The sequence below is a fragment of the Protopterus annectens genome, chromosome 5.part1 (genome assembly GCF_019279795.1).
Source record: "Protopterus annectens isolate FY-2018-M chromosome 5.part1, PAN1.0, whole genome shotgun sequence".
Lineage (NCBI taxonomy): Eukaryota > Metazoa > Chordata > Ceratodontiformes > Protopteridae > Protopterus > Protopterus annectens.
Window position 1 is genome coordinate 90,759,853 of NC_056736.1, and position 26,879 is coordinate 90,786,731.

The 26,879-nt window shown below is 39.4% G+C and overlaps 1 protein-coding gene across 1 annotated transcript in view; it reads right to left on the reverse strand.

Annotated features, from left to right (window-relative positions):
• Positions 1-26,879, reverse strand: part of MYCBP2 (MYC binding protein 2) — a gene marked incomplete in the record, with an annotated part of 5,088,083 nt that overhangs the window by 3,724,426 nt on the left and 1,336,778 nt on the right. Inside the window, 1 exon segment of the mRNA XM_044072904.1 lies at positions 12,677-12,763. Within this exon segment, the coding sequence (XP_043928839.1) occupies positions 12,677-12,763 (87 nt within the window).

Consider the following 26,879-nt stretch of genomic DNA (forward strand, 5'->3'; position numbering starts at 1 on the left):
TATTTATTGTTAAGGCCGCACATATTAAATGTTGACTCATCTGCATACAGAACTAAACTAGCATGGTGAATGGAGGTGTGGAGATCATTAATAAAAATATTAAATAGTTGAGAACCCAGGATAGAGCCCTGAGGGACACCTTTAGTAGTTGGTTGAAAGGATAAGTAGGTTTGTTGCCATTTAATGACTTGATGCCTTCTAGATAGGTAACTAAGAAACCACAACAAGGAGTACTGTGAAAGTTCTATTGAGGACAGTGGAACAAACAGTTGCTGGTGTGAGACAGTATCAAATGCCTTTGAGAAGTCTAAGAACATGGTGGACACAAAGCAGACCACTGTTTCTATGTTGGTTTTTACACTGGTAAAATGTAGCAGAGCAGTAGCTGTGCTGAAGCCTAAAGTCATGCTGTGTTTCTGAGAGCAGGTTATTTGAGGTTCGGTATTGTATCAGCTGCATATGGATGCATTTCTCAAATATTTTTGCGGGGGGAGAGAATCGCTATTGGTCTGTAGTTATTAAACTCCGTATATGTGCCACCTTTGTGCAGTGGGTATGATGTAGGATTTTTTCCCACAATGATGGGACTATATTTCTGCTATGGGTCTATTACTTAGTATGGGCACAAGGAAGGCTATGACTTCTGCGGCCATTTTATAGTAGTTTGATGGTAGTTAGTCTACTGCTACAGAAGTAGGTTTTGGTTTAAGGATAAACTTCCTTGTGAGCAAAGTAGACACTGGACTAAAACTGAAAAGCTGTGGGTGGTGTTGAGTGGACAGGGATAGGGGGGCAGACATATTAGTATCTAACAGAATATTAATTGTATAAAGTAGGAATTAAACTGTGTGGGGATACAGTCTGTCATATTGTGTGTTTTTGAAGAGGGAGTGGTGGTCTTGCCAGGGTGGAATAGTTTATTTAGTGATGACCAAAAATGTTTTGGGTTGTTTTTATGTTTGTCTTGTAGGTTGGTATAGTATCTTTGCTTATCCTGCTTGACACGGAATTTTGCAAGGTTTCCAAGTTGTCTAAATTGCAGGAAGGCATTCTGAGTTCTATTTCGATACCAATTTTTCCAGGCTTTATCCCTTTTTGTCATGATTCTGTTATCCATGGTGCAGGACTGGACTTTATTCTTTTAGTACGTACTGGTGCTAGATTTTTTTAAGATCTGTTAAGAATGTTTTTAAAGTGTTCTACAGCAGTATCTAGCTTATTCTAAGTACATTCCAGTTGCATAGTTTTAGTGTTTCATTGAAACTATCTTTGCTGAAATTGATTGTATTTCATATTAATATTTAGGTTATGCTGAGTTCTAATAGCATATGTTGGTATGGGGGTCACTTATGCTATTTGAGAGGCAGCCTACTTTTGTCAGTTTGTCTGGTTTGTTTGTAAGAATCCAATTTAATATTGGGTGTCTCCCTGAAATTTTACTGATATTAGTAGGCATGGTTATTAATTGTCTGAAATTGAATACATTTGTGGATTCAATGTGGGTAGTGGAATTTATCTAATACAGGATGCTCTCAGCAGTACCAATGCTATTCCCTGGTGGTATATAAATTGCTGTTAAATATACAGTTTTCCTCTTGTTGATTTTTAGGAGTGTTATTAGAAGTTCATCATTGTTAAATGTGGGTATTTCCTGTGGACGTAAGGTGATGGTAAGGGAATTTTTATAGACTGCTATACCATCTGCACTCTTGTTTTGTCTGTCACGCCAGAGTATTCTGTATTGGGCGGGGGCATCATTACCCTTTCTTTTTTTGTTTTTTTAACCAGGTTTCAATTAACTATGACTACATCAGGAGTATATGTGGCAAGGTAGGCATGCATGTCATGGATTTTATTGCACATAATTCTTAGGCTCATATTTAGTAAGGTGAGTTTTGGTTCTGTTTTTTTGCTGATATGTATTAGGTGACTGGTTTATTTTGGGGTTGGAAGTGAGGGTTTTATGAGCAGTGGGAGCTGGGTTAGGCTGAATATCTCATTTAATTTTTTGAATTGATATTTTACAGAGGAAAGAGTGTGGTCAGTTATAGTTTGATCTTGGGTTGGTATTTTTTTGTAAATTTGAATACTTAGTTTTGATATATTTATAGATAAATAAATTAGATAGGGTTTGTTTGTAGAGATATAGTGTTATGGTGAAAGGTAGGCTGGGTTGATGTTAATATTCTCTGTGAGGACTGGCTGAAGTCCTAAGTAATTGAAGGAGATGGATCTGACAATTAGTGATGAAGGCTTGTAGACTGAGGAGGAATAGTAAAATAATCTTAGTTAAGAACATCTTATTTAACTTGGGTTTATCTTAGTTGTCAATAAGGACTGAACAAATGTTAAGAGGGTACTGGGTTGGCTGTAAAGATGCAATCTAATAGTTATGGGGAGCAAGGATGAAGACAGCTTAAGATTCCTGGGCAGTAAGCAAGAGTGGGTGTTACTTTTGATTGATTGTTTTCTTCTGGATGGAGCTGATGGTACTGGTTTGAGGAATATGTGGGTGGAGCTATAAAAGTATAAATGTAGAGTATGAGGGGTGGAGTGAGCCCAAGTGTTAGCAAGGGCATACACAGCGGGTCAAAAACTTGGCAAAGAGACAGAGAAAAAAAAAATCAATCAGTGACAACTTAAACAGCCACAAATCTGCTGAGAGAGATAAGTACAAAGAATAATGGAGTTTAAAAGGCCTCTGAGCTAGATGATTAAAATCTTGATTTTGTTGCACTAGCACACAGTTTTACTAGGAGAGTTAGTCCAATATCACCTTGACCTGACTAATGGTGATAACAGTAAAAAATTGCACTTGACTGTTTGAACAACTGCATAATGTATGGAGGTTTCTATGGACTTTGAAATGCAAAGTCCAAAGGCCACCACAACCCACACAGATAAAAAGTGAGCCAGAATGCAGTAGTGTAGCTGTGGAAAATTACTGGCTCAGAATTATTACACAAGAGGAGAAATAAAGTTAAGGAAGCGAGACAGTCGACTGCTAAAAACAAATAACTGAGCACAGTTAAGGAAAAAGCACCAATAGAGCTGATGTGGTCTAAGAAAAGAGAGCTATTATAGTGGAAAATGTTCTTTGCTTTAGATTGCCATAATATTTGTAATTTACATAAAAAACATAGCCCACAGACTGGTGTTCAAACTGCAGACTTCACTGTTACATACATATCTACTTGCTTGCAGGGGCACTTTTACAGCAAAAAAAAAAAAACTCAAAGAGACAGATGAGTGCAGTGACTCAATGTTGACTGCAAAAAACACTAGCTCACAGCTGAAACTGGTTTAATAACTACCTTGGGTTAGGAGAAATGAGAGGAGGAAGGGGAGGACCAAGGATGACTTCCTTGAAGGCATGCAGTTTCACTACAGAAAAACAGGAGGATGTAAATAATGGGAATAGCAAATCTAGTAGTAAAGAAAACATAAGAGAAATAAATAGCTTGTGTAAGAGCAGGATGAGTAAATTTCAGGGTCTGTTAGGAAGTAGAAAGTAAAAGCTGACCAGCAGGATGTCAGTGGAGGAGGGTTTACAGACTATAAGGCTATAGCTCAAACTATGACACTGAAGCACTTGTCTTCAGACTGGTTAGTATACAGGCAAAAATACACGCAGAAGACTGGATGCCCCTAACACACACAAAGCACAAGGGCAGAGGTGGTACACAGTTTGTCTTAAATAAATGGTGGGTGGAATGAGTGGACTAAGACTGCCTATTGGATGAGCTTGCTGTGTGCATGCTTTAGGGATGTCTCCAGCCACTTTAAGGGATGAGCCAAGCCCACTGCTCTGCCTCTGGTTTGTCAAAGCCTGTTCTTAGTATATTATCAGCTTTAAACATCTACAATATATGCCTATGTCGCAGTACTTTTCAAACAATTTGGGGAAAAAAACACTATTAAACCCACTTCAAAAATCACCAAATCCAGCTCTCTCTGATTCCAAACTAATCGGTACCCACACAGCACCTGGTAAACACTACAAAACCCAGCCTACACTCAGCTAGTTGAATACAAAAAATACAATGAACTCCTCTCAAAATGCCAGCTTTGCTTCTGGTTAGGTTACAGCACAATGACAGCCTACTGGACCTCAACAGAGGGCATTCTATTCAGTTCCCACTGGACCTTAACAGAGGGCATTCTATTCAGTTCTATTTACCAACCTCACTAAAACCTTGGAATCTGCTGATCAACTCCTCCTTAAGGATTTCTTTACACACAAAATAAATCCAAACGCATCATAATACTTCCACAATTTATTCTCTCTCATCAAATATCGCCTGTCAAAACAGGCAATGTTTGATTAGAAAGAATAAAAACAAACACTGCCTGTCAAAACAGGCTCCTCCATTTTTACTCAGTAGTCTTAATCAAAAGTGGTATCACAAAGTTAAGCCTTTCACCTCTAATTTTCTTCCTCTGTATTAATACGTTTCAAAAGACAGTCTCCTTTTTGCTGTATTACTTCATCAAGATGACAAGGTTAGATGGATATATAGCTCCCTGCCTCTACTACAAAAGCCACACCTTCAGCAAGATCTTTTAAAACTCACCAATTGGCCAAGCCTAAGAAATCTAATCCTTAACCCTGCCAAAGCCATGCTCTTTGAAACAAACAAGCTTCAGTATCTGCAGACGGATTCAATCTATAGATTATATTAAAATCCCTTAAAAAAAAAAAAAAAACACTAATTCTGATTAGACCAAAGTCATAATATTTTGCCTGCACATCAAGCAAATGACTGCTAAAATTCAATGAGTCCTCTTCCTGGCATGGAAAACATAGCACTTTCTATACTGTTCAGGCAGGTAAGTTACTGGTAAGAGAATCTTACATGCCCAAACAGTACAGAATTCCAATAATTGCCTCTACAAAGCACTTACAAACTACCACAAACAAAATATGCCAATTCATTATAACTGCAACAAGTTCTACACATCACTCTGCTTTAAATAAAAATAACTTGCTGCCAGTCCAACAAAGACTTAAGCTTCTCCTGGACTCCCCTCTTGTTCAAACTGCTTATTCTCAAACCTAGCTGGGATACTCTCAATTACAAAGAATATGCAATGTTTAGTCTCGTCCAGATAATGCACATAACACTCCACTCCAAACTCCCATCACAAGGAATCAATGTAGTAAACCAGAGCTTTTCAGTTCTAGCACCTAAAATCTGGGATTCCTTTACACTATTACAAACCTTAATATTTACCCGTTTCAGGAAATACCTCAAAAATACCTGCTAAAAGCTGCTCAATGTCAGTGTTTTAAATACTGAAGTCACCTAAAACCCTGTAAATATAAAAGCCTGATTCATCTAATACAGCATTAACATCCTCAAACTTGTGTATGAATATCCTATATAAAGTTCCTAAAAAGCAGAATACATCTTCCAGAATTTCTTTATCCACCCTTCTTTCTAAATATACTCCACTGTAACCTAATAATCTGATCTTTCTGCAAAAACAGCATCCTAGCTTGCTTTCTTCTTCTAAATTTCAATATCTTTAGTGCCACTTTCAATTTCCCTGCTTCTTTCTCTTTCGGTGCTTTGGTGGTGTGCTACAGCTACTACAGAACTTTCATTTGTGATATACCTGTCCTTCTAAAAGGCAGCAAACCAAATTACTGGAACCCAGCTGACACCTCTGTTTCCTGTTGACCTCCCCACAGCTGCTCAGTTTAAAATATACAGGCACTGGCTGATACTGCTGCAGTAAAACAATTTACTGGAACCCAGCTGACACCTCTGTTTCCAATTGACCTCCCCACAGCCGCTCAGTTTAAAATCTACAGGCACTGGCTGCTACTGCTGCAGTAAACCAAATTACTGGAACCTAGCTGACATCTCTGTTTCCTGTTGACCTCCCCACAGCTGCTCAATTTAAAATCTACAAGCACTGGCTGCTACTGCTGCTGTAAAACAGTTTACTGGAACCCAGCTGACATCTCTGTTTCCAGTTGACCTCCCCACAGCCACTCGGTTTAAAATCTACAGGCAGTGGCTGCTATTGCTGTATGTCTATAATTCACTGTATTTAACTTTTTGTGTAGCATACAGCACTTAGTGCACCACCTCACCTTTTCCCCACTCCCCTTGAGTATATTCTCTGTCCATTTTTCACAACTTCCCCCTCTCCCCTGCACTCTTTTGTATTTATTGCTTTCGGTCTTGCCTTCCCTTTCCTTTTTGTACTACATGGCGGCCTTGACCTGCTCTCTTCTCTTCATAATAGCTTCGGTTTACTTTTCTGCTTTTCTGATCGTTTTTACTGATAGTATCACCTGCTGTCTCCCTTGGTTCCTGTTTCGTGATTTCCTTCTTTCGTAACGATTTGATTGTCCCCTCCACTTTGCCTTTGTGCTTTCGCTTTCCCTCCCAGCTTGCCTTACGGCATTTAAACTCTCAGCTCAGCATCTAGCGCCATTTTCAATTTCCCTGCTTCTCTCTCTTTCGGTGTTTTGGTGGTGTGCTACAGCTACTACGGAAATTATTTCATTTGTGATATACCTGTCCTCCTAAAAGGTATAATGATATTGGTGGTGTTTTTGTACTGTTTATTTACATTTTTGACAACTGTGAATAAAACTGTTATTTGGACACTACGTCAATCTTACACTATTCTGTACACATGTTGTCTATGAATAACTCATTTCCTGAGCCGATATTTGGTACTGCTTCTCACTACTGATACTCCTGCATTATATGTACTGTCTGCTGACCATTATTCCACGTGGGAGTTATTTGACTGCTTCCCCTCACTGTGTTTATTTGTACTGAAGCAATGTACTGAATCAGTTGTTGGTCTTCACTAGATGTTTTTGTTAGTTTATGGTCCTGCATTGCCTGCATATCTAGCTAGTTTTTTCCTCATTCTTTTAGCATTATATTATAATCCTGTATTTGGCTTGCATCCTACTCAGGTGAGCCGTTACTGGCTGCAATTTTGTTGGTCTATTGCTTCCTTTATTCTCCACTGTTAATAGTATTGACTACTACTGATATGTCTTTTCCGCTGTTTTAGCTGTTTATATTTATATGGTTATGCACTCCACTAATATGCATGTAGACTGAATTGATGTAGCTCTGTATTTTTTTTCCCCTCCCTATAGGTTTATATGCTGTAATGCTATTGTGTCTTCTTAGGTAGTTACACTGACTGCTACATATCTCTACAATATGGGAATATGTTAACTGCTATTAATGTGATGTTTTTAATTTATCTTTACATTTGTCTCTTAAGAACTGAACTGTATCTGATGAAAAAAGTATTTCCTTTTTAAAACTGTGTTCTTAACTGTATTACCTATCCTCTACTCACACTCATTCCTTCTTCGGACCCCCTACCCCTTTTTATTTTCCACTCTTTGGAGCTCTAGTGTACTGTACATTGGGATTGCATTTAATTTACCTCTTCAGCACACTTACACATACAGTAGCCAATCAGAACACCTAGTATTTCTTTTTATTATTGTTTTCTGCCCTTACTTTAATCTCATGACTTTTTTCATGTTTGTATTTTTTTTTCTAGACAGTAAACCAAATTACTGCAACCTGACACCTCTGTTTCCTGTTGACCTCCCCACAGCTGCTAAGTTTAAAATCTACAGGCATTGGCTGCTATTGCTTTATGTCTATAATTCACTATATTTAAATTTTTGTGTAGCCTACAGCTCTTAGTGCACCACCTCACATTTTTCCCACTCCCCTTCAGTTTCTCTATTTTGCACATCTTCCCCCTCTCTCCTGCACTCTTTTGTATTTACTGCTTTCTGTCTTGCCTTCCCCCTTTTCTTTTTGTACTACATGGTGGCCTTGACCTGTTCTCTTCTCTTCATTATAGCTTCGGTTTACTTTTCTGCTTTCCTGACTGTTTTTACGACAGTATCACCTGCTGTGTCTCTTGTTTCAACCTGCTGTGCTCAGACTCGCTCCGCTGCCCTACCCTAACCCCCGTTCCCACCCCTGACAATTTCCTTTATACTCTTTCTCTGTTAATCACTCCTCCACTTACCCTTCCCTCTAACCCATAACCTCTAATCAGCTTCCTTCTTTATCTCCACCCCTCCTTTCATCTACCTCTCACATTAATAGAATTGCCTCACTTTCACTAGCTACTTCTTATTGGTCTACTTTAACTTCTTCCCTCTTTACTACTTACCCTTATATTTATCCTTATCATACCATCACTACTAACCATTCAACTACCCCACTTCCAACTACTTCATTTCTACACCACACCATGGTTACCTTCACCCTACTCATATTACTACCAACTACCTCTTCACTAACTATTTTATATAACTTGTCCTCCTACAGTAGTGCTCTGAAATGCAACTACCAGTCACCAACCTCCATCTATCCCCAGTCTTCCCACAGCTCCCTCATTCATTCATTACAACTTCACCATCCACTCTATCAACACCTCTGCTTCTAAAAACAAACTCTATTACTTCAAAGTCCAACAACTCAAAAAGCAAGCCAAAATACTTTCTACTTGTCACTCCTACCCCACATCCTATTCCCACTCTCCTTTCCCTTCTTCTCGCAGGTGACATCCACCCCAATCCTGGACCAGTCCTCCCCTCCCCATCTAACACTACCTCATCATAATTCACCCCTCTATACCCAAATACCCCCCTAAACACATCTCCCTATATTCCATAAACATTAAAAGGATTATGAATAAAACTGCTGAATTCCATTCCTGGATATCTCAACACTCTCCAGACATCATAACTCTTTGTGAAACATGGCTGAAACCTCACATTCTAGACAAAGATATCCTCCACCCAGGATACATCTTAAGACTAGATAGAACTCGAACAAAAAAAAATGGGGGGGGGGGTGACATCGCTATCATGTTCTCTAATCACCTTACTCTAACCCCTCTATCTCTCCCCTCCATCAGAACTTATTGCTAACTGCAAATTAAATGCTCACATCTCAATTAACTTTGTTGCAGTATACATTCCTCCAGGCAAAAACATCTCTTTACTAGAAGGTATTCTATCCTGTCTCAACAATCACCTCACCAATGAAACAATACTCATGGGACATGTTAACATTAACTGGCTAAACCCTCTCCTCACAATCTCCCTCTCCTCAGAATCTCCCTCCTCCTCTATTAACTTACATGGTTTCACACAACTAATAGGCACACCTACTTACACCAAATATTCTAATCATTCTTCTCTCCTTGACTGGGTTTTAGTATCTCATCCCCAGAAATATCACTTCTCTGAATCTCTACCTGATACTCTGAGTGACCACTGCCCAACTGAAGTCCTTCGTTTTACCCTTAATTTGTGTAGGCCACATAAGCTCAAAGCATGTCATAAACATACCAACTTTGACTCCAAGTTAAACAGCATCGCTCAGCTATTAACTGGTCATTTCTTAGCCAACTGCCACTTGACGAAACAGTTATGAAATTTAACATATTCCTTAACAGACTCAACTCCCTTGCCCCCACATGCACTGTTGGAATAAAATCAAACATATTCCCAAGGCTAACAAATCCCACCTACTCTCTAATGGCTCAGATGGATAAAGCCTGAAAGATGTGGTCTAAAACTAAACTCCACTCCCACCTCCCGCTGTACAAACAACTACGCAACCTTGCCAAGAAAGCCATCACCAATGATAAGAGAAACTTCTACACAAACTTTCCTAAGTCACACCTAAATAACCCAAAGTAGTTCTGGCATTCAGTCCACCAAATCCTTCATCCGGGCAACCCCTCCTCACCACAACCTTGCCCTACAAACAAATACACCACTTCAAACTGCCAATAACTTTAACTCCTATTTTATAGGCACCATCAGCAAATTAATCAATCATTCCAATTCCAACACTGGCACTACCCTCCCTCCATCCCTCCTAAACCCTCTAACACCTCCTCAGCTTTCTCCCTAAAAAATGTATCCACTAACTACATAAAATCACTGCTTCTTAAACTAAAACCCTGCTCCCCCTCAACAGATGGTCTCCCTCTGCTCCTACTCCAGAAAGAAGCCAATTCCCTTGCCCTTCCAAACTCTATTCTCATTAACTGGTCCATTTCTGAAGCCTATGTCCCTGTAATCTAGAAAACGTTCTATAGTTTACCCATTCATAAAGGAAGTAGTTCTAATGAACTCTCTAACTTTAGGTCCACTGCAATTCTATCTCCTCTCTCCAAGATCTTGGAAAAATGCATACATAAACAATTCCTACGCTATCTTACACAAGAGAATCTAATCACCCTCACTCAACATGGTTTTCGCCTTGGACATGGCATCTCCACTGCTCTCATTTCCTTCATTAACACGGTCTCTCAAGCCAGAGATCAGAACAAACTAGTCTCTTGCCTCTTTCTTGATCTCTCAAAATCTTTTGACACCATCTCTCATCCTCTCCACTTAAATAAACTCTCTGAACTCAGCCTATCTGCCACTACCATCTCCTGGTACTCTAGCTATCTTAACAACCATTTCCAATCTATTAAATGGCTTTCTGCTATCTCTCCTTAACTGCCTATCAATACAGGCAGTCCCCAAGGTTCAATACTTGGCCCACTTCTATTTAATATCTTCACCAATCAGTTATCCACCTACTCACCTCTGTCTTCACTTGTACAATATGCTGAGGACTCCACAGTCATCACTCTAGCTGATACTCTCTCTGATCTACATACTGCAACCCAGAACTCCTTTTTTATCTACAGAAAATTGGCTCAACAAGAACCAACTAATCCTAAACCCAAAGAACACTAAACTATTGCTCCTCATCCCCAAAACTATGAATCATCTTATACCTTCTTCCTCTATCACCTCCCATAACAACACACCTATCTCAGCAGAAACTAACACCAAACTACTTGGGGAGTCATTGACGACCAGCTGAAATTTAACCTGCATGTTCTCAGTAACATTAAGAAAACCCACCAAAAACTTGGTCTCCTTTATAGGAACAAAAACATTGTATCCAGTAAAGCTAAGATATCTCTATCCCATGCCTACCTACTACCAACTCTTCTCTATGGTTCTCAAATCCTCAATAACTTACAAACCACACTACTCTCTAAACTAGAGTCCACTTATAACAAGATAGCAAAATTTGCTGCTGAACACCCCTACCACTCTCATCACTGTTTAGCTCACAAGAAACTAAACTGGTTAGAGCTTCCACACAACCTTCTACCTCTCTCAGCTTCAGATAATTCATTCTATACTGCACCTCCCTTCTTTCTGTCCCAACATTATCTTTGTCATCTCCACCTACTGCCCACCTAGAACCCTTCGTAGCTCTAAACAACAACATCTCTCTCTATATACATCCAAAAACCAAAACAAGCAAGGACCTTTATAGCTGTTCCCCAGCTGAGAAATGGAATAAACTTCCTCTGGTCATTCGAAGTATTAAGCCTAAACACCAGTTTAGAAATGTAAAAAAAAACACCTAAGCAATAGGTGGCTATGTCTGTGTAATCATCCTCATGATTGACTTTATTCCGCTCTGCCATTTTTGCCTCTCACCTTGCTTTCATACTTATTCACCCTACCTCCTCTCTACTCCACTGTTTCTCTATATTACCCTTACTAGTTCTAGATTACAACTTCACTAGTATGATTACTACAGTCTCCTATTTCAATGTTTTGAGTTTTTAGTAGGTTCCAATAAAGTGCTATTAAGCTAAACTAATGAAGAATGTAATTTCTCTATTCAGTTCTTTACCCTGTATTATACCAGGTGTACTTGTTAATCTTTTAGAATCCTAACTTTTATTAATTTATTTTTTTTTAATCTTAGTTTATTGTTACTGTTGTAATATTGTTAGGTAGTTTTGTACTACATTTAGATTTATGTAGCTTTGTATTAATGTTTTTGTGGAGCTTTTCTCCCTGGGTCTCCACTGAAAAAGGGCTCCGGCCCAGCTGGACCAACCCGGTTAACAAATGTCAAATAAATAAATAAATGGTAAAGAATTTCCCATTTGCTTTTAAGTACCTCAATACACTGCAATAGCTAATTATTAATTTTTTGTAATTTCTTTGATCACTGCTGTGACGTGTTTGCTTGTTTAATTTTATAAAATTTTCCCAGATAGTGCCTGAAATAGGTCCCTGTAAAGGACAAATCCATAGCTCATGTTTTTACCAGTTTTTTTTTTTTTTATCATCACACCACAACACAGCAGTTACACAAATTTCAGTACAAAGCTTAAAACAAATCTTAATATACATTACTAGTCATAGTGTTCATAGACAACTACAGAAGAGGACAAAGATGTAAAGTACATGAAAGTAAACATCTGAAGACAGAGCTGAACTGGTGCTGCAAGATAAGGGCACACTGTGTGACAAAAGTTTTCAAAGCTTCTCCAAAGAACAGACATACAGGAATGTGAGAATTATGGAGAAGTAATGCTATCTGAACTTTACCATAAATAATGATACAAGCACCAATGTATGTGCTTGAAACCATGTAGCTCATTTATTGTGACCTGCTGACTAGGACATCCCTGAAGAGGAGTTATCATTACAGCTGCACTTCTGCTGCAAACAGTGGAATTTCTTATCATCTTCATCGTTGCTCGAACTGCTATCAGATCTCAAACCAAATAGCCTTACACGACCCCCTTGTCTCATTTTCCAAAAAGTTATTTATACCTCTTTCTTCTTCAAGTCTGTGTCTTCTATTGATGAGCGGTCCCTTTTCTTCTTGTCGCAATTGGATATGGTCTTCAATGTTTACTCCTGGTGGAACAGGAACTGCTAAAGTTGTTGAAGACCAAGATCATCAAATTCAAGTCAAACACAACAGGTAAATTTTACTTGAGTGAAGAACATACAGCCAGTCTCAGATAATACTATACCTCTTTAACCATGGGAGTAATCGTAAATGGAAACTGAGAGGATACAAGATAATTCACTACAAACAACAGACATGTTCTTACCATATCAGATGACCAGCAAACAGAACCCTCTTTGATGAGTCTTATGACTGGGTTTATCCCCTCCACAATTCAGCATTTTATCCCCTGCACAAATCAGCATTTGACATCTTTTTTAGGAAGTACCTACACTAAGGGATAGACGTGAAACATGATGTCAAATAACTAAAAAAAGCTACACAAGTGCATGAACGTGCAATCCACTTCCCTGCCATTAGTAAACATACTCTTGCAAATCAAGGATAACAATGAAGATTTGGCACTCACATTGTTAATGAGCGATATGCAGATACACACTTACATGCTTCCCAAACTTACATGGATTCAAAGTGTACCCCACTGAAAGAATAGTCCACCTGCAGGGAATGGATGGAAATATTTCTGCCACTTCAAGGACAGTCCTCTTCGTGGATCAAATGACACAGAAAAAAAGTCATTCATTATATTTAACATCAATGGCCCTCCTTTACAATTGCTATGGCTGACTTCAATCCCAAGCAGTAAAATCATCTGGGCAGATGAACAAGAGGAGCACACCAGGAACAGCTACAAAACTGTGCATATGATAAACCAAGCCAAAATGGCCTACCTCCAAAGATGAACAGGGGAAAAACTGCTTAGAAAGGGAACACCACAGCCAAGCCTACTAAGCAAGCACTGGGGGAAGCTACTCTTAAGACTAATGGACAACACCAAAGCCTAAACCAAAAGGAAAAAAATGACACCAAGGGGACCCCACCTCTAAGGGAAAGTTAAGCCTCTTTCCAAGTCATCCCCAGCACCCACTCACTTTGGGAAAGATTGTCCCCAGAATAACTGCTCAGAAGATTAAGGAGACTCTTCATATTCCACTCAGTTCCCACTCTAATAATAAACAAAGTGAAGATGTGTCTATCAGTGATGGAAAGTAATTATCAAGAAAATCAGGAAGAGATGCTGGAAGCCCCCACAAAACAGAATGGCAACCATGTTTGGTCCTGGAAACCCAGACATACAGGGTACTCAAAGCTATAAGTAGTAGAATTATTTTTAGCTGAACCCTTGTGCCACAGGGTCAAGGAACACTATTACTGACAGTACACACAGCTAACCAGACGTTCAAAACTTCCTGAAGGGAAGATCTCCATGAGGAATTGAGGACAGCCTACACCAAGCTGGACTGGCAACTGGTTACTGTCTTATCACCCATCTAAGATGAGGAAAATGACTTGACACCATCCCACCCTGAATGGAGACAAAACCCAGACACTTCTGCAGCTTTGCTGTCAGTTAGGTAAAGAATACAATTAAACAGAATACCACTCCTATCAAACTGCTAGCAGAAGCTGTCAAACAGATCTTAACGCCACTGTCAGATCATGAATACTCAATGGCCAACAGGAAACAGAAAATCTACTTTTATCAAACACGTAGAAACATGTCAGACCAGGTTCTGAGAGGGAGCTCCCAAACTACCAATGGTGGTATCTACCCCAACTAAGGGCTATAGTTGGTATGTCCCTGAAGCAACATGTCATATCTAACAGCTGGAAGACATAACCATCCCCAAGAGTGGGATAGAAACCCTGGTATAAGGAAGGGAAATTGACCATGCTTCAAAGGCAATATCCCAGACTTACAAAAATTAAGTGTGGGAGTCAGTGTGGGACAGCAACACCCACCAAGGATATGATGCTCCAGCACACATTGGGAGGACAAGGTAATCTGGAACACTGACTATAAACCCAGATTCACCATAATGAGAACTGAGTTCTTTACTAGAGGAGGAGGCAGTCAAAACTCTAACAATGAGCATCTTTCAAATTCTTTAATTAATTAATGGGATGGATGGACCTACTCATCTTGATTGGGTTGTTTATATGTTTAATGGCTGTGAACTGTATCTTGTTTGAACACACTGATGAAGGCCAAGGGCTGAAACTGGTCTTTTATTTTTAGTGTAATTCTTACACTAAAATGGTTTTGGAATTGTTGAACCATTAAATATTATACTGAACCTCTCATAAGGAGTGCTGGCCATTTTTGGGGTTTTGATCTGTGTATCATGCGACTGGCTATGACCCACAGTCTTATCCATTATTACTTGGCAGAACTGATAAGCACCTAAACAGCTAATCAAATTTGGGCTATAAATCAGGGCTTTACCCTTTACTCCACCAGCACTGACTTGAAATAAACAAATATTTTTGGTAAAATGAACTGAAATATGTGCTTACTCTAAAGGTTTACATCACTAGAGATGTCATACATAGTATTCAAGGATGGACATGTTTGATATCACCAAGTTACATCCCCAACAAGGCATCTGCAAGCTGGGAATGAAGTCTATAAAGATACAAACAATGATGAATATTGCACTGTATTGGATACTGGTGAATTTGCATGTGAATAAATAATGACAGCTGTGTTCTAAGAAGTTATGTTGCAACACGCATTAATAACTAGTCTGTGGAAAAGCAAACCAATTGCTTGTAAATTCTGTTCTAAAAGAAATATCGATAAGCAGAGATGGAGATTCTGAATAAAAGAAATGTTAGTGAAGCTGTGCGTAGAAAGGAAACAAAGACCTATTCTACTTGCCTGGAGTCCTTGCTTATCCCTAGGTAAAAACAAATACTCTCTTCAAATATAATTACCTTACCTCTACCGGTACAGCAGTGCCTTAATCTTCCAGCAAGAGAGAAGCCTGTCTCCTCTCAATTTGAAACAACCACACCTCAGTGCAATCCAACAAAAATGGCAGCAGACCTACTCAAGTGCAAACGGAAAGCCAGTAAAAATTACTAACCACAATAGAAACAAATCTGCTACACAAAGCTGTAATATTTCCTGGAAAAAAAACATATTCTAAAGACACTACAATGTCCTCAACATCAATTATAATAACAATAATAAGAAGAAGAAGACCGTACCTGTTAGTAGTAATTTAACAGCCATTGCTTTAGACTTGTGTAAAAGCAAAGTAACCTCAATCCAAACACACTCTCTAACTACTAAAACTGTAAAGCCTACAGATCTCCAGGTAGGACACCACATTACATAAAATAAATTCATGATGAAATGCATCTTCCTAAACAAAACAAAAAAACAACTAATTATTAAATGCAAATTGCTCACTAGCCAGTTTAAATTTAAGCTCAGTTTATACCCATATTTTTCCATGTCTGACTTATACTAATCAAATCCAGATATCCCCAACATAGGACCCCAAATTAACAACCAACTAACTCCCACAGCAACAGCCAACCAAAAGCAGCTCACCACTCTCAATCCACATTCACCAACCACCACCTGCACTCCAACAGTCCAACACCAAAGTCAGAAATCAACAGCCCCCCAAGGCCATTAAAATCTATTTACATGTGAAGCTTAAATAAATGGCAAACTGCCATGGAACGAGTTTAGCACGACATTTTAGCCACCTCTTGTACAGCAAAAGTACATCAAGGACATCCAAGGATGTGAAAGTTTGAGTTACTATGAAAGATTAATATATCTGAACTTGTAGAGCATCTTTTATAGGCATTTAAGAGGAGACTCTATTCAGGTAAATAAAGGATTTAGAATCATCAGACAACCTATGTACATTATATAGGAAGAGAGGTGCTGTAATCAGTTACCAAATAAAGTACCTGATGCCTGTAATAGACTACCAGGCAAGTACTATTTTAGACATTCTTAACAACTTGGACACTTATTATGGGGTAACTGTTTTGGTATACAGTATTGGGAGGACAGAAGGGCATTACTGTATGGGCCTCAAATATTTGTACAAATTAATGTTATGCATTTGTCTCAGAAACTTGGATAAAATGCGACAGCTGCCCCTTATATCTTTACAAACATCTTGACCTCTCCTGGGACAACAAACTAGGTAAAAAGAAAACAATTGGATAGGGTGTCACACTACTAATCGAAAAGAACTCAAAACCCAATCAGCATTATCAGGAAAATTTCAGAACAAAGAAAAGACACCACAAAGTGGACACCAGTCACCAAATAACAACACTAGAGCTATTCATAGTAGTAGCTTACATTCCTCCTCCCTCAAATATCAACGTAATGGAATATGTCAAAAACAAGATCTCAGAACTAGCGCAAGACAACTTAGAACTCTAGGGTTCAAAAATGGGCTCAGATTCTCAGTATCCCATTTTAAATTATCCTTAACAGGCTTACCGAAACCTCTGGTAAGCAAACATCCCTACCTCTAGTGACTACCAACACCTCAGCCAATGTACAAATATAATCACCCTCCCAAATGGTACAACTACCACCCCATAGCAGTCACCATCACCTTTAAAAGTCTAAAGCCAAATTCAAAGTAATAGAAACTTTCCAGAATCAAAAATTGACCTACAAAGTTGAGCTTATCAGCACAAGATGACCTAACCATACCTCTCAACAGGCTCCACTATAGCTCCTGAAGTCCTCAACACAAAATTAAAAGCAGTTATGGGCATACTATTCCCACTAACAAAGAGCAAGAGACAGTGTAAGAGGAATTAACTACCTCTGGTTGACAGCTTCCAAAATGTTTGTCTACTGAAATGTCAGCACTCAAAATACAGAATGCTGACACACTGAGGGAAAAAAAAAGACTGAAAATATAGGAGAAGAATGAATTTCAAAAATCGCTGTTCTCCTTCAATTTTCTTTTTTTTTGCAGGCAGGTGGGCACCCCCCCCCCACACACACACAAACACCCCAAACCTATATTATATACATTGCAATGCTGACATTGCCAAACCACAGAGAAAAGGTAATATCATGGGATATGGCCATCCCAAACTTACTATATGTAAGTTTGTTTTTCTGGTCATTCGTTGTTTGTGTTTTAAAGCTCGCTGTAGTGGGTCCTGAGATTTCAAATGATTAACTTCCAAAAGACCATCTCGTCAAAGAGACTGCACCTGAAATGCTGTAAAAAGAGTGCTTTCACTGAGAACTGGGACGATATAACTATGGAGGGAAAGTTAACAGACTGGGATGAGGCAAAACAGAAGCTTGGACTGCAGGTTTGAGACTGCATTCCCTACCAGGGATTGATAACAGACAAAGAGAAGAAGAGAGGAGTATTTATGGAAAGACAAGTGCTATTAGAGATTTTAGCAGAGTCTAGAACAGAGGCTGCTATTAAAAATGAATCAAGGCATGTAAAATTCAGCATACCAATTTAATCTGTTGTTGTTGTTCGTCTTTCAGCTTTTTCCCGGTAAGGGGTCGCCACAGCGGAACTCCGGTCCGCTAATGATTGGCAGTAGATTTTTTTTTTATGAAACGCCGAGGTGCCAGCTCGACGCCCAACCTTTAAAAGAAGGCACGCCCAGTTACGCACTCATCTTTCGAACGCTACCCAACCACGGGGAGGACATGCAGACTCCACACAGAAGGCACTCCCAAGCCATGCCGAGAATCGAACGGGAGAACCTCTTGCTGTTTGGTAACAACGCTACCGCCGTACCACCTCGGCAATGTCGGTATGTGTTAGAAAAGAGTGGACACTGCCTTTATCATTCTCCTTTCTCAAAGGAACAAAGGCAGGACATCTCCATACCTCTCAAGTATACCTCATTATGAGTAATGTTCCTAATTCTGAGACCTTAAAAGTCAATGTTCCTCTCTGTTCCACATCAAAAATGTCTGCTACATATTCAGTGCTAAGATTTTTTTCAAATATCCATGGCAAATATGAATCATATTAATGTATTAAAAGAACATTTTGCAAGTATGAAGTAACACATTTTAACCATTATATAAGCTTCCAGGTTTTTAGTAAGCTGTTGGTAAGTGTTCCAGTTTTTGTCCATTTGTTTTACATTAGAGGCTTCCACATTTTGAAGATGGAAGCTGGGCAGCTATGTATGGCTCCTGATTATTAAAGTCCAGAAAGTTTAGGATTTTTGAATAGTAGCATTTGCTCAGGAATCTTTATACTCCAAACAGACTTCACTGTGATGGAAAATTGAGAGGTAACTGGGAACATTTCCGGAGAGGAGTGTAACAAGCTGGCAGATTTTTAACATTCACTACAGAGAACTTTGTCACAAATGTTGGGGAAGCAAACTGTTGCAGCTAAAGAAATGATTCCTTTGAGCTGGGATATATGATCTGAACTGCTTAGCCACAGTAAGTTTAATATTACTGGCTACCAATAAAAAAAACTACTAATAAATGGAAATCAAAATCTAAATCTAGACCAATTGTAACTAAAGTAGTGAATATTGTCCAGGAGTTAAAAGAACTGGACGAGGGAAACTTTAAGGGAAGGGGTAAATCACATAGAAATAAATGGAATTTGTGGGAACACTTACAGAACAATGTTCAGGAAAATGAATGAGGTTTAAGGGAAGGCAGGAAATGAGCAATTTATGTAATGCTGCACTGAATAAAAATTGTTAAAAAAAAGAAAACGTACTGCATGATAGCAATGGAAACTATTATGGTTAGTTTTCTTTTCTATTAATGTATTTACACTTATGTCATATTCTAAAATGTGACGATTAAATAAAGATGTTTAAAAAGATTGCTTTCACTTTGAAAGAAATGTAAATCACTAGTCAGAGAAGTCAAAATAAACTAAGGGAAAACAAAGAATAAAGGCTACCAAACCCAAGCACTTACAGCACATAACAAAACAACAGCCAAACATTAAAAACTCCCATACCTAAAATACAGCAACCCACCAATTACCTTTAACTTGACTTCCACTCAGCTAGACCTCACCCCTGATGTTCTCACTTTTCTATTTCCAAGTTATTACAGAAAAAAACAGTAAAAGAAAGTTCAAAAACCAAAAATCTCAAATCACAACCCAAATGCACCACACTCCACATTAATATGCCATCTCAGCACATCACAAAAAGCAAAACCGATCATGCCTATGTTAAACTTGTACTTAGCCACAGGCAAAGTCCCATAGCAAGTTCAAAATTCTCTAATACCAATCAGAAATTTCTCCTCGCCACAAATCCCACAATGCTAATGGCCCATTCTTATTCTATGCCCTCTTACCAAAGTACATGAAAAAAAATAGCTATATTAACCAACACAGGCTTAAGACTGGCTTACAACACACTTACAGCCATCTATAAATTCACAACATAATATACCTGAGATGGAGTTAGACAAGCTTACTGGTACAATCTTTTAACTTAAAGAGTGCATTTGAATATGGAAATCATCCTATACTCCTGGAAAAATTGCCTGCTTAATTCTCTCCAGCTACCGTCACCATTCAAAATTATATTAAGCTATCCCTAAGTGGAACCCTCATTACTACAGTACCCCAAAGTTCAGTCTGTTTTACCTCTTTATTAATGACTCTACTTACTTTGTGCAGATGATAGTCTTGTATAGATCTAGTTCCTCCGCAAATTAAACTTAAAGAAAAAAGAAAAGAAAATTTGTAATTTCATTACAAACTAACCCTAAATGTTACAAAGACAGTCATCTAGGCATGTGGTCCAGTAGACCCCACTGAGGAGTCTAACTTAATTTCCCAATTGCCCCCAAAAAAAAAAAAACTGACTGGTTAAGTGACTTGCTCAAGTTCACACAATCCGTAAATGAAGGCCGAAGGGAAATCACACAATGGACCAGAGAAAAATGAAAGTTATACATTACCATAAAAAACAGATCCTTACTGTCCCTATTCATCTATCATAATGGTTTCTGTTATCCACCACTGCAGTAGATATGAGCTGGCAAACTTGTCACACAGATGCTTCTCCAGCATTTGAACTCTCCCATCTCCTACAGAGATATTCAGGTCCACTTTTACTCAGCCAGAGTTTGTTTTAAATAGAATGCTAAGGTGCTAGACAAAATATGGCTAGGAATAACACTTCAGGCTTAGTTCTACTGGGTAACTGCTAGAAAGGAAGGTGTTGATTTGGTGGTGGGGTTGAGACAAATGGAATATGACAAAAATGATCATTATGGTAAATACTTTTTTTCATGTCACATACTGTTCCCTCTATCCAGCTCAATGATTGGGAAAGAGTCCTCAGCTACTTTCATCCTAGGAGGTGTCACGGAATACTATCCCTGAGAACAGTGGAACCAAATGCAGCTCTGGACCTACTTCAAGTGCATAATACTTGATAAAGGTGTATACTGTTGACTAAGTTGCTACAGCACAGACATCATCCACAACTGAATGTTTAAAATAGGCAGTAGAAATTAAAATGAACAAAAATGAGACCAAAGGAACAGGAGCCACACTTGGCATGGCCAGAAGGGAGAAATGAGGATAAATGCACTCTTCAACTGATGCGCTTTCTGTAAGAAATCTGGAATCAGAGGCAATATGGGTGAAAAACACCAGAGGGCCAAACGTGGACTAAGGAATCTCTCAGTGACTCCGTCTGAGTGGGGGATTAGAGCAAAATACCTGCTGCACTTGTTGTGGGTTGATGCAAACAATATGCAACAAGGTTGGCCCCAATGAAGAAAAATCTTCTCTGCCACTAACTGATTGACAAGACCACTCACGAGGTAACAAAATGGACCTGCTGAGTTTTTTGCTGGTATGCTAGATTTCCCCAGAATGTTCACTGCCACAAGAAAATGTTTGTGGGAGATCACCCACTGCCACTCTCTCAGTGTCTCTCGATAGACGGAGTAGGATTGGGCTCCCCCCTTGTTTGTTGATGTACCAGACCTTAGACATGTTGTCGGTTTGTATCACGATAGTTCCTAGAGGAAGAACATCTTCAAAGGTCTTTAACACTATAAGAACTGCTGCGATCTCTAGAACACTGATGTGTGAGAATTGGTCTCTTTAGGGGACCACGTGCCTTTATTTTTTATTTTTATTTACATTTGTTAACTGGGGGTATCTGACTGAGCTGAAAAGGCCCTTTTTCAGCAGAGGCCCGGGGAGAAAAGCTCCAGAAAGAAAAATTACAGATACATTTAGTTATTTAGACATGATCAGTATACACAAATTACAAAATACATGTTTTTACAGTGGTATGCAGCACATCAACAGTTACAGTGGAGAGAACAAACAAAAAATATTAATTTAAAAATAAAGGTAATTAATAGATTTGTGGTGTACAGCAGAAATTTGGAACATAGGTAGAATACATACATAGTACACAGGTACAGTACATACATTGTAGATTAGCCAGTGTTTGTGCATAAGACTGAAAACTATTATCAAGTACTCAAGATTTAGTATGTATACCTTTATCTGCTTTCACTAGCCTGGGAAGCAATCATGGCACTGCCAACTTTGCTTCAGATGTTGCCTGATGAGGTCTTTAAAGGAGGCTTTGGATGATGTGTTTTGAATGCTAGTGGGGACAGACTTCCATTTTTTAGCCACTGAACTACTATATAGCGCATCTCCAAAGCTATTGTAGCTGTTGGTGACTTCTAGTAGTAGTTTGCTTGATGATCTAAGAGGCCTTTTGGCTGAGTGATGTTGTACTAGGTTTTTGAGAGCAGGACACTTCTTGGGGAGGTAACAGATAGAATGACAGAGGCAGAGCTGACTGAAGGTTAGGACGTTGGGCAGTTTAAGCCAGTGGAGCTGTCTCAAATCAGTACAGTGATGAGTTTTATATCATCAATTTGCAGCAAAGTGGGCAATTCAGTTATAGCAGACTTCCATTTTGCTTAGTTCAGTTTTGTTGATATTAGTCAGAATGGGAGATGCATAGAGTAGGATGGATAGAAGTTGGGAGTGAGCAATGGCTGATCTTGTGTTGTTGGTAAGAAATGGTTTGATACGGTAGAGTGATCCCAGTTTGGCATGTACTTTTTTTAATAGTTAAGTTGAGATGACTATCAAATTTTAGGGGGGAGTCTAAGATTATTCCCAATAGCTTAGCCTGTGCCACTGGAGCGACTGGAGTAGCATTTGTGGAATAGATAGTGAATTGACTTATCAGTGTTTTTGTTAGAACTGGTTATAATCATAAGCTGAGTTTTCTTTGGATTGAGGATAAGTTGGGTTTTGGTAAGGTAGTTTTCAACGTCAGAGAATGCTAGTTGAGTTGTTTGCAGGAGGGTGGGAATGTTTTGTGCAGCACAGATTAAGGTAGTGTCATCTGCATACTGAATGATAGATGCATGCTGTGTGGAGGTATGGAGGTCATTTGTGGAGACTGTGAATAGTAGTGGTCCTAAGACATTACCCTGTGGGACTCCTACAGTTATGGTCAACTGAGGAGAGAGAGATTTTTCCCATTTCACAGCTTGGTACCTGTCAGTTAAGTACCTTTGGAACCAGGTAAGAGTGGAATTTGATAGGTGATATTGGCTTAGTTTGTTTAGCAGGATTTGGTGCGAGACTGTGTCAAATGCTTTGGACATATCCAAAAAAAGAGTTTTACACCCGTAGGCCTTCATTTTTGAGATGATTTACTGTGTCTGTGACGAAGAGGAGGGCTGTAGTGGTACTATGGACAGGTCTGAAACCATGCTGAGTAGGTGACGGGATGTTGCTGTCTAGAAGATAGTTTAGCATCTGGGTATGGATGCATTTTTCTAGGATTTTGGCCAGGGGGGAAGAGTAAAGCAATGGGTCTGCAGTTATTAAGTTCAGTGGAGGTCCCGCCTTTATGTATGGGTGTAACATAGGATATTTTCCAGAGTTTGGGCACATAGTTTAACAACTGATCTGTTTATGAAAGTGGAGACTGGGATAGCAATAGCATCTGCTGTGAGTTTCCAGAAACAGCTGGGGAGTAGGTCGGCTGCTGTTGATGAGGTTTTTAGTTTGGAGAGCATGCTTTTGATTGAAGTGGTGGAAACTGTTTTGAGGGTAAAGCTTGTATTAGTGTTATTTGTGTTGGGGGGGAATAGTGAGGAAGGAACTGTCCTGTGATACTAAGGATAGAATTGAGTTCACAAAGTGGGAGTTGAATTGTGTTTCGATGGGAACTTTGGTGTCAGGGGTGGTTGGGTTTGGGGGGATAGCCTTTTGGGTGGATTTTAGTAGCTGGTTTACATTTTTCCAAAATTTTTGGGGGTTGTGTTGGTATTTAGTTTGCAATGCTGTGTAGTAGGATTTTTTTGTCCAGCCTAATACATTTTTTTTGCACGGTTGTGCAGTTCTTGGTACTTAGGCTTTGTGTTTCTTTGTTTGTTTTTTTTATAGCAAAGCCAGGCAGTGTCTCTGGACTTGAGGATTTGTTTGGTTTCTTTACTGAGCCAGGGGTTTGTAGAGGTTCTAACCTTGATTTTGCACAATGGAGCGACAGTGTCTAGGTGTTGTAGAAATGTTTTGTTGAAATATTCTACAGCCTGGTCAAGTGGGAGGGTTTTTAGGGGGGTCCAGTCACAGTTATAGAGTAAAGTGTTGAGGACCTCAAGAGATAATTTTTTTGTGTTTCTAGTGGATATATAGTTAGTGGTTTTGCATATGCTTGTTATACTATGTATAAAGTATATTATGTTGTGGTCACTTAAAGTATCTGGGAGACTGCCTGTGTGAGGGTACTAGGTGGGGCTGTTAGTTAGGACCCAGTCAAGGATGGATTCCCTTTTAGTTCTTTTTATCACATCTAGTTGGAATACGGACTAGCTGCTGGTAGCCATGGAGATTTATTAGATTACTTGGTGGTTCTGATATACAGGTGAACCAATCTAGGTTGAAGTCCCCCAGAATAAGGGTTTCTTGTGAGTATGTGGAACACCACCAGGATAAGAAGTCTTCAAGGCTAGCAGGTGTATTACCAAGGTGGAATATAGATCACAATTGTGGTGATGACCTTTTGAGGGTGAAGTTAAAGTTGTGAGATAAGTATGTCCCAATTATTGGGGGACGGGTAGGAGTTTGGTAACTGACGGACAGTTAAGTTGGACTTGTACAGTAAGGCAGTTCCACCCCCTTTACGAAGTGGTCTGTCTTGTCTAATGATATTGTAGCCGTTAGGGAGAACTTCTGAGTTAGCTATGTTTTTATTTAGCCAGGTTTCTGTTAAAGCAACTATGTCTGGGGAGTAGTGTGCCTGGAGTTCAGGTATTTTATTTTTGATACTTCTAATATTAATATTTAGCATTAAAAGATGGTTGGTTTTGCTGCTGTTGTTGATTTGCCCAGGGATGAAGAAAGTGGGGGTGTTATGTTCTGACATTTGTGTTGGAGCAGTTTGCATTGGACAGGATGGATTTGGGCCTTGGTTGGGGTGGATATCCCCAGTTATGGTGAGCCTGGTGTTAAAATGGTGATACAGATGTTGGAGTTTGGTGAGGAGTGTGAGAAAGTATTATTTTTTTTGGATTAGGAATGAGAACATATGTGTTTAGTTCTGAATTGGTCCATTATGTAGTTCTTGAACAATTGTGGGCAGATATTATTATAATGCGTGATGTCTGTATACCAGAGTGCATAATGTAGTGTTGTGCTACTAAGTTTAGGGATATTGCTAGAGTGATAACTTGTGGTGTTATAAAGAATTATGAGAAGACAGACTAAACTTAGTTGTGTGACAGTCATGGTTATGAAGTTTAAGTTGGTTCTAGGTAGGGGGTCTGAATAGGAATTATAGGGTTGCACTATATGTGGATGGGGAAGTAGTTTGGGTGATGTAAAAAATGCGTAGTGGGAATGAGAGTGATTGGGAGTATTTTGTGTGGAGCAAGTTGGTGTGGTATAATGTGATATGACTTGAGGAGCTGTGATTGGTGGAGATGATGTGAGCAGTGGGTGTGACTGTGATTACTATAAATGTAGAGATAGAGGGGGCAGGAGGGAATAGGGGGCAGGGAAGGGGAGTGGAGAGAGCCCCGAGAGTTAGCGAGGGCGAACGGAGCGGGGCAGAGCCCACCAAGACAAGAGAAAAAAGTAAGCATTACTTTACAAATCTGAACACTTTAAACAAATTCCTGAGGTCTAATGGCTTACCAGCAAACAGAAAGTAACTGCTGAAGAGCACGTGTCCTGTTGGGAGACTAGAAATTTAAAGATGGCTCCATGTTCAGCAGGATTCTAATATAGACTTAGCATTGGGGGAGGGAGATAGCACAAGGGGTGTAGACCAGGTGGAATGCAAAGAAACCAGAGAGGCAATCAGTGAAAATCAGTGAAGGCCCCAGAGGGGTAAGTAATAATTCAAACTACCTGTAAAGTGAAGGAGAGAAGAGACAGCAAAGTTTATAAAGGGTGGGAGTGTGTCTTCACATTGACTTGCTGATTAGTAACCAGTTTGTGCACAGATTAGAGTAGGGAGATACAGTAGCAATGAAGGGGAATGTATAGAGATGCAAATAAACAGGTGGGCCTCCAAGTGATACAAACTAAGGCAGAAAGCACTGAGAGGGCTGCTTGATGGTTAATTTAGTCACAGGGATCTGAATTAAATGTATACTGTCTATTGGACAGTTAGGATTACTGTACTACCTGGGGGGGGGGGGACACAAGGCTACAACAGTCAGTTTTATTAGCAAGCTGAGAAACTACTAAGAAATACTGCTAATTTAATAGCTTCACTCTCATAAAACATACAAGTAGAATGCCTGGGTGGACTGACCCTGCTCTTGAGGCTCAAAATGTATATCCTTGTTTAGTTTGCAGTAGTGATTCCTTCTTATACTGTATGGGTAGAGTGGTAGCTGCAGACTGCAGATTTGCTTGTGTGTGCTCCTGCTCTTGAAGCTCAAAATGTACATCCGTGTTTAGTTTGCAGTAGTGATTCCTTCTTATACTGTATGGGTGGAGTGGTAGCCGCAGAATGCAGCTTTGCTTGTGTGTGCTCAGCAAACAGAACGTAATTGCTGAAGAGCACTTGTGTCCTGGTGGGAGACTAGAAATTTAATTCTTGGATCATCCATCCCAAGAAGTGCCCCCACCCCACCTAGGAGGCATCCATGGTCACTGTGGCCACTGGGGTAATTAGAACACATGGACGGATCAGGTAAATCTCACCTGACTAAATCAACCAACAAAGATGACTTCTGCATAC